Genomic DNA, 14,696 nt, shown 5'->3' with positions numbered 1-14,696 from the left:
TGATGCAACAGCACAGAATAAAAAAGGACAAAATACTTAAAAAACAGCAAATATTTGTCTGTTAAGGAAGGAATTATTAATGTATTTCAGGTCATCAAAATGCAATGAGAAAGCCAAGCAAATATGATGACACATTATATTTCAGATATTACTGCACATTGTACTTCTGTTATCCTGGCATGAGCCCAATTACAGAAATGTATACAAGAAAACATTACACTCACATTTATCAAAGTAAAAAAATCATTATTTTTTATTTACAAAACAACAACAACAACAAAAGACTGGCTCTGTGTTTTATCACCAAAGTTCTTGAAAGTCTGGCATTGATACTACTTATAATGATTTCAAGTAACACACCCCTCAATAAATAACACAATAGCAAAAAAGTACATAGCAAGGTAACATTTACTGCCAGATTATTTCTCCATTTGATAAAATCTAATACAAGGAATAAAGTGAAATACAAATGAAGTGAAAGATATTTACAAATAATTGAAGAAATGTGTTACCCATTGCTAAGTCAGCTTTTTCACTTATGGCCTAACCTTAAAAAATGAATGATTGCATCAAAATTTGTTTATATTTGTTATCATGATTTGTAAATGGCTTTATTCTGAAAGTGCACAAGTGCAGAGACAAAAAGAGTGCAAAATGTGTTTTGTGCATATTTTTTTGGAGAAGAGCATTGTTTGGGCACTGAGCATTTTGTATGAATAAGACAAAAAATAGATATATCTATTATGTGGAATAAAGTATTTAGCCTGTGGGGGGCATAGAAAGATGCATTTTATGAAGGATTGCATAGTTTTAAACGACTGTACATTTTTTTTTACTGCCATTCAGTGTCTACTGGGAGTCCACTACTCTTTCTAAATTACTATTGGATTTGGCTGTATCACTTCCATCTTGTTATGCCAGTCCTACTGAGCTTGCTTCTTGCCCACTCAATATTTTGACAGCCTTATTAGAGCCTTGTTTTTCTACAAAGGGGAACAGGCTTTCAACAATTGAAATGGGAAGTCAGTTGTCCTGGCCAAACTAAAAATTAATCTACTTTATTTTATCTCAGATTGACAAACATAAAATCTCATCCCCGTTTACTATACTATATGGTAATAAAGAATATAATAATAGAAAACAACAAATGAAATAAAATTTGCACAATCAATTTTTGTATATATGATTCTAATTGGGTAAAGTGGCCTTAATTCATCAATCAACAGATCTTAAGGAGTAGATCATAAAACACAAAACATAAAATAGGGTATGCTAATATCATTTGAAAAACCACTGTGGATACCTTAAACTTTTTCTAAACCTGACTAAAAAAGGCCCAGGCTCGTAAAAACATTTTTGTAAAAATATATTTAGTTTACAATAAACTATCTTTCTGTGGAATTTTTTACTACTTTGTCTAAAACAGCATATTGTATGAATTTATCAAAACAAAGTAAGAGTGCCCAAAACACAAAGTAGGGGTAGTTATTGGTTGGGCATCTGCTTCTTTTAAAACTGTCACAGTTCTCTTTAATGTTTAATGGTAAATGTGGTACAGGTATGACTTAACACTTTGTTCATTTTATAAAAGGAAACAGTTGCTACTATTTGCACAAAAAATGTCTTCAGTATGTTGGGGGAATTCCATGTGTAATAAAGAGTGTGCATAACTTTTTAAAGTCTTTGTTCTTCCTGATTATAGATGCTCTTTGGGGTCTAATTTTCACCCAAACTTCACAGCCAGCTAATGCTTGATCAGGTTATCTACCCTATACTGTGTAAGGTGGCTGTGGCTGCCTTGTGCAATAATAGAATTCCACTGATCTTAATTCTTTAGACTTTCACATCACAATATGCAAAAACAATATTCAATTTTGCATCTGCAACAAATTTGTGAATGAAATAAAATCTGATCTGTAAATAGATGCAGTTCATGACTTTTTTGCACTACAGCCAGATGGAGATGTATGTAGAGATGAGGAAATCTTATCAGTCCTTTACAGCTTCAATTTGTAGTGCATTAAATCAAATTGAATAAACAGATGCACATTTGCATGGAATCTGTCTTCCATCTGCTTTTATATGGTTCACAGAAGTTGTCATTCACAGTTTATGTAAGAAAACAAGAAGAAGGTTCAGATGAAGATATGACATTGGCTGAGCTACTTTGATAGAATTTGTAGTTCAATCTGCAGATTGTTTCAGCTTTAGTTTTAGTACACAATGGTGGTATAGAACTACACAATTTCAAATGGTTTGCCGATTGGCCCAGTGCTTGAAAGTTTACATTTGTACTAGTAGTTTTCTCAGACATACTGTTTCTTAGAGGCTGAACTGCTGGCTCGGCTTGGTTGCTTCTCAACTACAGCATGGGAATTGGAAGAAACAGGCTTAAAGCGGCTGTTACTGTAATGATCTAGTGTCTGTTTGCTTTCACTGAGGCATAAATGTTTTTCAGTATTAAAATTTGTCCAGTTGTCCTCATTTTGAACTTTGTATGCTGGGTAGGAAATGTTCTCAGTCATAGGAAGGTACAGGTAGGACTTGTCCTGGAATGGAGCACTGGCTACATCAGAGCATTTCCCTGGGTAAATATCCTCTTTCTTTGTGTATTTTGTATTGGATGCATAGGGAGAGTATTTCTTTAAGGTGTGGATCATGCTCCTACATAGTAGATGAATCAGCTCCAAAAGGTTCAGTAGTAGAGAGATCAGTGAAACTACTAGCATGAAAAGGATGAAGATGGTTTTCTCCATGGGTCTGGATACAAAGCAGTCCACCTTATGGGGACATGGCTTTCTCTCGCACACATATACTTCACGCATTACAAAGCCATACAAGTACCATTGGCCAATCAGGAAGCCAGCTTCAAAAATACTTTTGAAAATAACGCTGATTGTGTATGTAAACATCAGCGCTCCTCGGATTTTGACCCTGCCATCTTCTTGAATGCATATTTTATGCCGTTTCTTCTCAATGACAGCTATGGCATGATCCACTTGTGGGTCCTTGTCACTAATAGCCCTTAGCTCTTCCTCTTTTTGCTTCAGCTTTTCCTCTTTTCTCACCAGATAAATGACATGAGCCAAGTAAAATAAGGTGGGAGTGCTAACAAAGAGAAACTGAAGCACCCAGAAGCGCACGTGGGAGATGGGAAAGGCTTTGTCATAACAGACATTTGGACATCCAGGCTGTTCTGTATTGCAGACAAAATCCGACTGTTCATCCCCCCAAACTGATTCTCCTGCCAAACCAAGAATTAGGATGCGAAACACGAAAAGCACCATTAGCCAGACTTTTCCAATACCTGTGGAGTGTTCCTGTACTTGATCCAACAACTTTTCTAGAAACTCCCAGTCTCCCATAATGCAAGGCTTCTTTCACTGTAAAACCAAACAAAAATTTTAGATGTGCTTCTAGGGCAGTTTTTTTTGTTCTTAGAAAAGTACATATTTTGTATAATTTACATTTTCAGAAGAGCACTAAAAAGAATATTCAGTGGTGATGATCCATGCCTGTCAATGACTAGAACTTGCACTTGCAGCCCATGGACATTTTGAATAAACTAACTCATCATCACCACACCTGGAAACCTTTTAGCCAAAGAAAGCAGCTTGTATTAGCACTGTTGTACTAGGTTTGGGAAATTTGTTGTAAGATCTCTGCCTATTTAAAAGTGTTTAACTCTTCTAATGACAAAAAAATATATATTTTTCCTACTTTAAGTGCCTTTTTTTGTTTCAGTCCTTTTCCATCCTGTCATTAAATATATAACATTTTTTTAATAAAAAAAAAAAACAATTTTTAAGTTCACCAATTAAAAATGGACAACAGAAGTGCGCAGACGGAAAGCCTGGGTCCCACATTATATTTAGTGTAGAACTATGACTGACATATTTAGCTAGCATGGGAACATTTTTTTCCCTTGGGAAATGGGCTTTAGTAAACTCAACAAAACTCTTTATTAGGTATTTCAAAGTTATACGTTTTTTTTCTTGTATTTGCTATGTCTTCTAAATCCATACTATTTCATGCGTTTGGTGTATATGTGATTATATATGTTTGTCCCCCAAATATCACTGCAAAAGATTTTTTTATTTCTGTAAAACCAGTCCTAAATTAATTTGCATATGAGCAAAACAAGACAAAACAAATTGTTTTAAAAAGGGAATTCATGGCATTTTGATATGTATGTGCAAAAGTCAATATATGTTAATCAGTAATGTTTTTTGAAAAATGTTTAAACACCTAATATTAAAGCTGTACTACAAGGTAAATTCAAAGAGATTTAGAAATGGTACAAAATTTACCGGTAAAAACAGAATAACTGTACCTTAAGTTTTAAGAGAAGAACGTCTACCTGTAGGACTCAAGGGAGTTTGCCACTTGCATGCCAGTGAAGTTGGTAAAGCCAGCAACGATGACAGTTTTTCTAGCTAGAGCCATATGAGGTTTGCTGTTTGAGAGACTGTGTGATAAGGGAGTTAGACACACGATGCCCTCTCGTCAAAAAATCCCAGAGGGGAGAGGAAACCATGGGCTGGACCAGAGGAGGTGCAGGATATTAGTGTTGTACTCCTATTTTTTTTAGTGGGATGGGAGAATAGTTTAACTTTTTAGTTTCTAGAATGAGAGTTATTAATCCCCTTTACTGTGTCATTTATAGTATGTTTTCAAATATTGACTGCTCTTCATCAATATTTGATTAAAGAATATATATTACATATGGTCACTATTGTAACATTATGTGGTATTAAAAAGTAAGGGATGTAAAACTAAGGAAAAACTATCTGACCCTATTGGGAATTATGAAAAAAGCAAAAAGCCTAACTACTACAATTGTTTGACAAGGATTTCTCTTAGACATTGCTCATTTACTTGATATAGTTTAATAAACAGTCAACCACCTCAATCAGACAATTACAGAGAAGCAACAACCCAACCAACCAGACTTTTTGCAATGCTGTTTTGGACCTTATCAGTGTGCAAAGGTGCATGAAATTTAAAAGCAGGGATAATTTTTTACAATCCTGTTTACTACCTAAAGTTTGTATAGAATAAATAAATAAGTACACAATGTATTGCATTTTAATTTTCCATATTTAAATCCTCGTACTTACAACAGTGGACCTACCATTGAGAGATTATATAGGCTGCTATTTCTGAACTAGTTGTAAAGAATTCTAATTGTCTGGATATAAAGGTAATCTTTTTGTGACAGTCACAAACATGAAACAACCATGCAGATAACTATGTGACAGGTTGTTCGATAATTAGCTGAACACCTGAGCTGAATACTTGTTCTAGATCAATGATTCGCAAAGTGTTATAAGCAGAGGGTCAGAACACCTAGCAGCAAAGTAGAATTTTTTGGAACAAGGGCAATATTGGCAGCATACAAAATGGACATAATGTATTAAAGCTCTCCATATCTAAAAACGATTGACTATTGTGGGAGAACCTTGGGGTTCCAGCAAACCTTGGATGGATTTTATCCAGGGTTGAAAAATCTAACTTGCTGGGTCACCCTGGTTCTTCCACGATAGTCTTCCCAGTCTTGGAGAGCTTTAACAAATCAGACCCAGTCTCTCTGTATAGGTCTACTTTAGGGTTGGATTTGCATAATTGCAATGCAGTAATGTTCAGGTAAACACAGATTTGCATCTTGTATTGCTGTAATTTGAGGCAATTTATTAATACACACCGTGCAGAGTGTTGTAGTGCCTTTGTAACTGATTTTTAATTGTTTAATATACATTTTTAATTATTTGATTTATATACACTTATGCTTCTGCCTACTTTGCTTACATGGAGGTCAGGTTGAGATCTGATATCCTGGGAATGCTGAGGAGCCTATATCATGGAAAAAGATTCTCCAGAACTGGGAAGTAAAGTATTCTTGCAAGATCTTTAGTGCTCCTATTTATCTCATCAGAAGGAATGCTACATAACACTCAACTAGGGCCATGAGTGGAAATAGGGTGAAAAATAAGTATACCTTAAAAAATGTTCTTTTTAGGCCTATTTGTTTTTAACTTTGTAATGTGTTTTTTATATAAGGGAAGTGGGTTGCTAAAGGATAAGTGCAAAACCGTTTAATTAAAGAAAAACGATTCTAAGACAAGTTCTTTGGAAATTGTCATACATGTAAGAAGAATAAAGAGTTTTCAACAATGTTTACAATTATATTACTGTACATACCTTATAGTGGAAACAGGTAGAGTTGGTGAAGTGCCAGAATCCAGGTTTATTAAGTTCTTTTAGTTGAGAAATGTAGTAAACAAATATGAAAAGTAAAGTTTATTTTCTGCCCACATCTGTACAATTGAATTTTTTTTGGATAAAAAAAATATATTTTTTAAAATGTTTGAAGTCATTATGTGTCTGTTTTTAATATATAAACTAGACATACTGTTTTTTCGAAATAGAACTACCAGAACGGTTAGAAGCTTGGTTAGAGTCATGGTTGTAAATATTTTTGTCCAGACTTGAATGAACTCCACCATTTAGTGCCATCTCCTTCTCTGTATTATAGTTGGCCCAATTTTCTTCATCAGACATTTTATAGGCAGGACATTTATCCCCTATTATGGGAAAATACAGACATGATTTGTCAGGTTCAGGCGCACTTGGTAGGTTATATACTTTGTCTTGGAACATAGCTGAATCACTTTTATATGTGACTCTTGCACGCCTTTTCATCTTTCTGTACATGCTGTGAACAATCAGAAAAACTAATTCTACTAAGTTGAGAAATAAAGAGATCAGGGAGACAGCAAGCATAAAAAGAATGAATATGGTTTTCTCCATGGGTCTTGACACATAGCAGTCCACCTTATGAGGGCATGGAAGTCTTTCACACTCATATTTTTCAGACATAACAAAGCCATAGAGATACCACTGTCCAATTAAGAATCCAGCCTCAAACAGACTTTTAAAGATAATGCTGGCTATGTATGTACACATCAATGCTCCCCTGATCTTGACTCTTCCATCCTCTTGAAATAATAATTTCCTGTGTTTCTTTTCATCAAGTGATAAGGCAACATCCTCTTGTTGAATTTTGTCCTCCTCAATCGTGTATTGGCTTTCTTTCTGCCTTAGCTTTTCCTGTTTCCTAGACAGGTAGGCAACATGACCCAGGTAAAATAGAGTAGGTGTACTGACAAAGAGGAACTGCAGCACCCAATACCGAATGTGAGAAATGGGAAAAGCTTTATCGTAACAAACATTTGGACAGCCAGGTTGTTTAGTGTTGCAAATGAAGTCCGACTGCTCATCTCCCCAAACTGATTCTCCGGCAAGGCTTAAAATCAGAAGGCGGAATATAAACAGCACCACAAGCCAGATTTTGCCAACTGTTGTAGAATGCTCTTGTACTTGGTCTAGTAACTTCTCAAGAAAGCTCCAGTCCCCCATGTTAATTATTGCCGCTGCAAACAGAAAATAAAATTTTTTACTACCCTGATACATTTTTTTACAGATGCATTTTACATTGTAAAGCAGTTGTATCTGTATATCATTTGAATGAATTGGTATCTGCACTTGTAACTTGTTTTCTTATGATAGTAGACATTGTTTTAGTTCAGTAGACATCAATGTAGCTCTCCTAGTGGGTTTAGGTAAGCAACCATTCATGACTCCCTACTTTTAAAGATGCTTCTTTCTGTACAAAACAGAATAATTCAGGTCTTTAAGTCATAGTGCGTTCAACCAAACATTCCACAACCAAATAACTTTAAGCGACATGGCATGCCTCAAAAAGTTTCCAGATAAACAATGGCTTCATCCATTGTTCTTTCTACACCAAACATGCTACAAAGTAAGAATTACTGTCGCATTACTGTTATTTGTAGCCAGGTTAGGCTTTTCAAGACATTTAGATCAATAGAGGTAACTCTCGTTGAACAATATGTGTACAAATCTAGAGTTTAATTGCAACTGGTGCACTGGTATTTTAGCATTGCTTTGCACAGACGTTTGCTTCAATATTACATATTACATTTAAGTACATTTTCAAGTTTTGCAAGTTAAGCCTGAAAAAGTTGTAAGCAGGCAGATTTTACTGCAAAATGGACAGGCTAGTCTGAACATAAATTAAAGATTGCAGCCCATAGTGTAGCCTACAAATACAGAAGCAGCTTTGGGTGCAATACTCACCCTTTCCCTGTGGGTCAATTACAACACATTAATTACATTAATTTTACATTCATTTTTGAGAACTGTGCAGGTTTTTTTTGTGAAGATCTAGTTTACTGGAGAATTCCAATTAGATTGGATTAAATATTGACAATGTACATGTTGAGTTTGGCTCTACTACTTAGAGCTACGTGATACCAGACACAAGAAATTTCAATCTAGACAGCTGTCCCTTCCCTTAGGGACGCAGTCCCTGTTAGAGAATATTGTGGATACCCACAGACACATAAACCTTCCTTAATCCAACTGTAAAAGTTTGGATTGGGTGAACATTCTCTTGTATGTAAGTACCTTACATTTTTACACATATTAATCTAAGATATCCCCAATGGTTTTAGGAAACATGTTACCAGGTAGCTAATATGACCAGTGCTCTCAAAGCATTGCTGTGATTACCACCATAGAGGCCCTCCACAGCTAAGCAAAAAGTGATTACCTCAAGTTTATATACAGTCTTTCCTATTAAATAATGGTAAAGAATCAACCTTAGTCTTATTATTTAACCTTTTTATATCTATTTAAAATCCCTCTACTGTCCTAATATTATTTTTTTGTTTTACTGAAAATGTTGTTTCCTTTAAAAATCTATGGGGACATTGTTGTGGGAAAGGCAAAGAACAAGCACCTTTGTGGTTTTTCGAAGTGTTAGTTCCTCTATATTATTTATGGAGCTTTTGTTTTTAACGAGTCAGCTCTAAAACCTGTATAAATACATCATATCCTTCCTGAACAAGAGCTGTGTGAGCATGAAAAGGAAAGACAAATCTCAGTTCTTATCGTGTTCTGTTCAGCAACAAGTTTTGTTACATGCTGTTAGGATAGGCTTTCTTTTCATTTGACTAGACCAAACACAGCCAAAAGATATTCCATATGTAATTTTTTTGGCTTAAATTGCAAATTATGGTCTGTACATATGCCTTAAAGGAACCTGCCCTAAAAATATGTCTGTTATGGAGACCTAGTAATTTTATTATTCTTTTTGACCTTATTTGGTGGTATTGACATTAAACATAAATCCAGCAGATAAGGAAAGCCAGGATCCCGTATCCGTATATTTGTTTCAGGTCAGTGATTCAAAGAAATTGAAGACTGACATCTAATTAAAGTGTTGTGTTTCCAGCAAAAATATGTAATGGGCAACCTCTAACATGTCATCTATGGCCTGATGTATGAAATTTCCCTAAGGCTGGAGAGAATATACTTTTATCAGTGAACCTGGGTGATTCAGCAAACCTGTAATGGATCTGGTTCAGGATCGAAAACATTGGCTAACAAATAGCAAATTACTTTTAAGAAATCCATTCTATGTTTGCTGGATCACAGCTGAAAATGTATCCTCCCCAGTCTCCAGTCCAGTTCAGAGCTTTAATAAATCAGGCCTTATGTTTTTATCCTCTTTGCATTGGTATCCTTCATAAATTTGTGCCGCACCATCACTGTTGAGATTTTCTCTATGTTTAATTTTTCATAGCAACATATCTATCTCTGTAGAGAATCCAGCTCTAGGTAAAAATTATGTGTGGATCAAATGTTGCTGTGGCACATCACAAATAATTTGCCTTCGTTTGTCCTTTAAAGAATAACTATAAAAGGTATGTATTGCAGAAAGGAACAGGAAATATTTCTTCTTCCATTAAACACATCTACCTGCCTGTTCATTGTCTTTTTCAAAAAAGGAGCTGAGCTGTGCTGTGCATGTGCAGCTCAGCATACGCTGCTGGCAGTGCTCATTCACGGTGATGTTCATGCACTTTACGTCACTGGTGTGCAAGTCATCCTAGCCTAGCCAATCAAGATGGCTGAAAATCGGTATCCCGAAAAATAGGAGGGCAGAGATGGTTGTGCCAGTGATGGAACCAAAGATGGGTGGTGGTGCCAAAAATGAGTGAAAATAAAAAATCAGCAAATATGTTTTATTTTTTTATTGTAAAGGGACTTTGACTTTCCCTCTTGCAATGACGAACCAGTCTGATTGCAGTGTTTTGAATTTGTACCTATAGTTCTGCTTTAAAATTTCAGTTTGTGTTAAGTTGCTTTCACTCTCCCATATTTATTTTGTCATCTTGTCTTTTTAATGTTAGCGTCTCCTTTGGTGAACAAACAAAAAGGGGTGACTAGGTACCCTATATATCTATAAAAGGCTTTGTGCTTGGCAGCTGTTTCCTTGCTTCTGTGAAGGAGACATTATCCAGAGATGTCCTGGAACAATGCAACAAGACAGCCAACCTTCAAGCAGATTAACCTTAAACTGACCGAGTAAATCATGGCACAAAGAATATACAAAATGTGTTAGATCAAGCTAAAGACTTTTTAATGCTTACTGATACAGGTGATAACGGATCTTAATAAATTAGCAGATATTACCTAGTTATCTTGACACAACTATAAGTACCATATCATAAAACTTGTAAACTAAATTAAACATGACATACCCCACGTGGTTTATGCTAGTTTTGTATTTCAAATGTGAACTATAAACAAAAATTCTATTATAACTGCTCTTTTAAATTAGCCTCTGTATATCTAAACCTAACAACAAAAATTAATATATTGGAGTTTACCAGCCCTTAGATGTGCCTGAGAATACAGAAAACTATCTGTTGATCCTATTAGAAATGTGGTGTCCCTATAACTTTCTGTGCATTCATCTGAAATCTCAAACAATATTATCAGTCTTCTCACCAATCCTCTATGGACTACAAAGCACCATTATTCTATGTAAGGATGGGAAATAAGTATTTGTAGTGAAAATTATGAGAACACCCTAGGGTGACAAAATACAAGACAAGATACAGTACAATGGGTAAGTGTTATCATGCTTAGGCAGAGCACTCATGTTTAATACAAAGGAGTGACAGATGATCGAACGAGCGCTGTACACACAGCGCCATTCTGTTCTATGGAAAGGGGAAGGGGGAGAATGAGCACCCTGCTGTGGTCTTCTCAATTTACTTCAATTACGGTTGTGCACCATTGGTCATTTATGGATCGGTCAAGATGTGAGATTGTGGTTTGGTTACCGCTTTTTCATACCAGTAAACCACTGCCTACAAGCAGATGTTACAAGTAGCTTCTATCTGTGGTTCCATAAAGAATAAATGATGGCGGCACTGAGTGCTATAATAATTTTCAACACCACACGCTGTCAATTTTGTAGATGCTGATTCTTTTAGATTCAGCACTGTGGTTCAAGTGGCTGAGCTGCTGGCAAGGTGCCCACCACTGAAAGCCACATGGGATTGCTTCATCCTAAAGCAGGTCTGTACCTAGCCTACCTATGCCCACCTGGGGTACAGAGTTTTCAAGTATACAAGTTTCCAGAAAAAATTCCTGTCATTATCAAGCCACAACTTCTTTTATCATATGAACAGTGTTAACAATATTATTATGCAGAGTAATTAAATTTAGAAAAATAATTTAATATAGAACTTTATCAGATTCATGCTTTTGAGAGATCTATTATGTGACAAGTTCCAGAACAACAAGTATTTCAAATTCATCACAGTGCTGAAACATCAAAGGACGTAAGTGTGTCTGGCCATTGTTTCATGCACACGCGGTAAATCGTTGGCCTATATTTTTTTATAAAACAATTTAGTAGTTTGCTAAAAAAAACAAAAAGAAAAAAAACAACTATGGTATAAAGTACATGAGATCAATTGGAGATAAAATGGATGTGTACATGTAATATACATTTCAATATTTAAAAAGTTATATGTGATATCCAAAGACTTGGTTATGTTGTTACATATTTCAAATTTTTTGTAACTTTTTTACATTTTAAGTTAAAGTGCTGACCTCTAAATTTCGGTATGTGAACACTTGTTATATGTATGCAGCTATATTGATACTGACTTCCTGAATTAGCGTTACGTGCTCCCTCTATCTGTCTGCTGTTTAGTAAAAGTCACTACAGTCCTTAAATGTTTATTAATAAGAAAGATAATAAGTTAGAAAAACGTTGGACTGACTTACCTCATCTGAAGTTTTTGTTGTATTAAGAAAGGACAGCTAGTAAGTTGTATAGTTCTCCAAATTTACATGGTTCCTAATAATAGACAGGTTTAGTAAAGGCAGATGATTTTTAGGAGCAGGATGCTGAGAGGAGGAGCAGGGAGAATAGGGCAGGACGTGAATTAACTCATTGTCTGTAAAACTCTATAAGGGAATGCTTTCATGCACATATCATTTCCCATCTTTAATCTGCTTCCTACTATTCAGTGTCATATCAGAATTTAGATGTCAGTTTTATGTCTACATCGCTGTCTAAAAATGGATTAAACTGGGGAACAATTTTGAACAAATTTTTTGTTGACTTAAATTTTAAAGCTTATTTACACTGAAATAGGTATGCTGATTCTGAAAGTGCAGTTAGTTGTCTTCTATCATGTCAGGTTTTTTCTCTACTACTTTAATAATGTCATTTCTTGTCGTAAGTGCCTAAAAAACCCTGATTCATTTTGTTATATCTGTGGCAGTTTCACCATTCCCAGTCAAAGGGCGAACATCAGCACATTTGTCGAGCAAGCCCATTTGGCATATTTCAAAGTTAAACATGGTGATCAAGATAAGTCTTGGGCCCCTCATAAGGTGTGCAAACAGTGTGTATAGGGTCTATGGATGTGGACAAAGGGAACACGTGATAAGATGCCATTTTGTATACCTATGGTTTGGCGAGAGCCAGGAGATCATTTCAGTGACTGTTACTCTTGTATAGTGAAAACTTCAGGATATAAAAAGAAAAATAAATGTAACATAGAGTATCCTAGTCTACCATCAGCTTTACGCCCAGTGGCTCATTCAGATAAAATCCCAGTACCGGTTTTCATTTCACTACCCTCTCTTGAAGAACATGATTATGGTGATGAACTAGGTGACAACAATGATGAAGAGTTTGAAATTGAAGAGGACTCTGTTCGTAAGGGATCAGCATGAGTTGAGTGATTTGGCACGTGATTTGCGACTATCGAAGAAAGCTTCAGAACTTCTAGCATCAAGACTGCGTGCGAAAAACTTGACAAAACCTGAAAAAGGAACAAAGGTATCATACTTTCAGAACAGAGAAATTGCATTTCTGCAGTAATTTAGAACTGACAGTGGCTTTGTGTATTGCCATAACATACCTGGTTTAATGGAGGAATTGGGAATTCCAATCAATAACTCAACTGAATGGCAACTATTCATAGATAGCTCACATTGGAGCCTAAAGTGTGTCCTCCTTAACAATGGCAATATATTTGGGTCAGTCCCAACTGGCCATTCTGTTTCTCTTTGTGAAGAATATGCAGACATAAAGAGAGTCATTGAGTTGTTGCAATATCACCAACACAATCGGGTCATCTGTGTTGACCTTAAAATGGTAAGTTTCCTTCTTGGTCAGCAACGCGGTTACACCAAGTATCTCTGTTATCTGTGCATGTGGGACAGCAGAGTTCATGAGAGGCATTGGGTGGAAAGGAATTGGCTTCCGAGATCTGCCCTAAAAACCAGGTGACCCAAACATTCTGCATGAGCCACTTGTTGATAGAAAGAATATTATATTCCCACCTCTGCACATGAAACTGGGTCTGATGAAGCAGTTCATTAAAGTTTTGCCAACTGAAGGAGACTGCTTCAAGAATCTCATTTTGACTTTTACTAGCCTGTCATTTGAAAAAATAAAGGCCAGTGTGTTTGATAGCCCACAGATTCAGCAGCTCATCAAAGATGAACATTTCATCAGGACAATGTTAGAAGTCGAAAAGGATGCTTGGTATTCATTCAAAGCCATTGTCAATGGCTTTCTTGGAAACACAAGAGCAATTAATTACACAGAAATTGTCCAGAAACTCTTGGAGAGCTACAAAATGCTTGGTTGCAATATGAGCATCAAGGTGCATTTTCTACATAGCCATCTTTCTAACTTCCTGGAAAACCTTGGTGCAGTCAGTGATGAGCAAGGTGAACAATTCCACCAAGATTTGAAGGTCATGGAAGGATGGTATCAGGGTAGATGGGATTTACATTTTATGGCTGACTATTGTTGGAGCATCCGGCGGGATTGTCCTAATGCTGAACACTCCGGACAAAGCTTTAAGCGTGAATTTTTACCCTAAACTCTTACCTGATACATTTTCAAATGTTTTAATGTCATAGCGTAACAATAAATCCTTTGTATGAACAAAATAAACTTAAATAAACAATTCATTCAAGTTATTATTTCATTAGTTTTTTATTGTATGTAAAATATGTATGTTTTTTGACAAAAATGGAGGGTACCCTGTATCATAAAAACTGGATGTGATGGCAAAAAACTGGGGTCATTTCTGGATTCACCACCGAAAAATTTGTGTAAAAAACTCAACAAAAAATGCATACCCCAGTGTTATTTAAACATGAGGATTTTAACATAATATGTGAAGTGATGACATAAAAATTGGAAATTAAATAGATTGGATCTGAGGAGACTGTGCATCCACTGGTCTGGATAGTAAGCTTCTTATGGAGCTCCCGTGACT

At 35.8% G+C, this 14,696-nt stretch overlaps 2 protein-coding genes across 4 annotated transcripts; both read right to left on the bottom strand.

Annotated features, from left to right (window-relative positions):
* Positions 1-225: 225 nt before the first annotated feature.
* Positions 226-6,336, bottom strand: LOC140335879 (gap junction alpha-4 protein-like). 3 transcript variants are annotated; one of them, XM_072418889.1, is made up of 2 exons: positions 6,202-6,336; positions 226-3,383 (listed from the first exon to the last, which is right to left on the bottom strand). In XM_072418889.1, the coding sequence occupies exon 2, from the start codon at positions 3,363-3,365 to the stop codon at positions 2,307-2,309; it is 1,059 nt and encodes a 352-aa protein (XP_072274990.1). In that variant the 5' UTR covers positions 3,366-3,383; positions 6,202-6,336; the 3' UTR covers positions 226-2,306. The 3 variants fall into 3 exon arrangements, with proteins under 3 accessions (XP_072274990.1, XP_072274982.1, XP_072274998.1); XM_072418881.1 differs by lacking the exon at positions 6,202-6,336 and adding an exon at positions 4,334-4,519; XM_072418897.1 differs by lacking the exon at positions 6,202-6,336 and adding an exon at positions 4,361-4,514.
* Positions 6,337-6,395: 59 nt separating this feature from the next.
* On the bottom strand, positions 6,396-12,293 carry LOC140335901 (gap junction alpha-4 protein-like). The gene is made up of 2 exons (XM_072418909.1): positions 12,175-12,293; positions 6,396-7,433 (listed from the first exon to the last, which is right to left on the bottom strand). The coding sequence occupies exon 2, from the start codon at positions 7,417-7,419 to the stop codon at positions 6,403-6,405; it is 1,017 nt and encodes a 338-aa protein (XP_072275010.1). The 5' UTR covers positions 7,420-7,433; positions 12,175-12,293; the 3' UTR covers positions 6,396-6,402.
* Positions 12,294-14,696: the final 2,403 nt, after the last annotated feature.

Source organism: Pyxicephalus adspersus, chromosome 1 (genome assembly GCF_032062135.1).
Source record: "Pyxicephalus adspersus chromosome 1, UCB_Pads_2.0, whole genome shotgun sequence".
NCBI classification, from domain to species: Eukaryota; Metazoa; Chordata; class Amphibia; order Anura; family Pyxicephalidae; genus Pyxicephalus; species Pyxicephalus adspersus.
The sequence above is the reverse complement of the archived record's forward strand: the minus strand, read 5'-3'. Positions and strand labels throughout refer to the sequence as shown.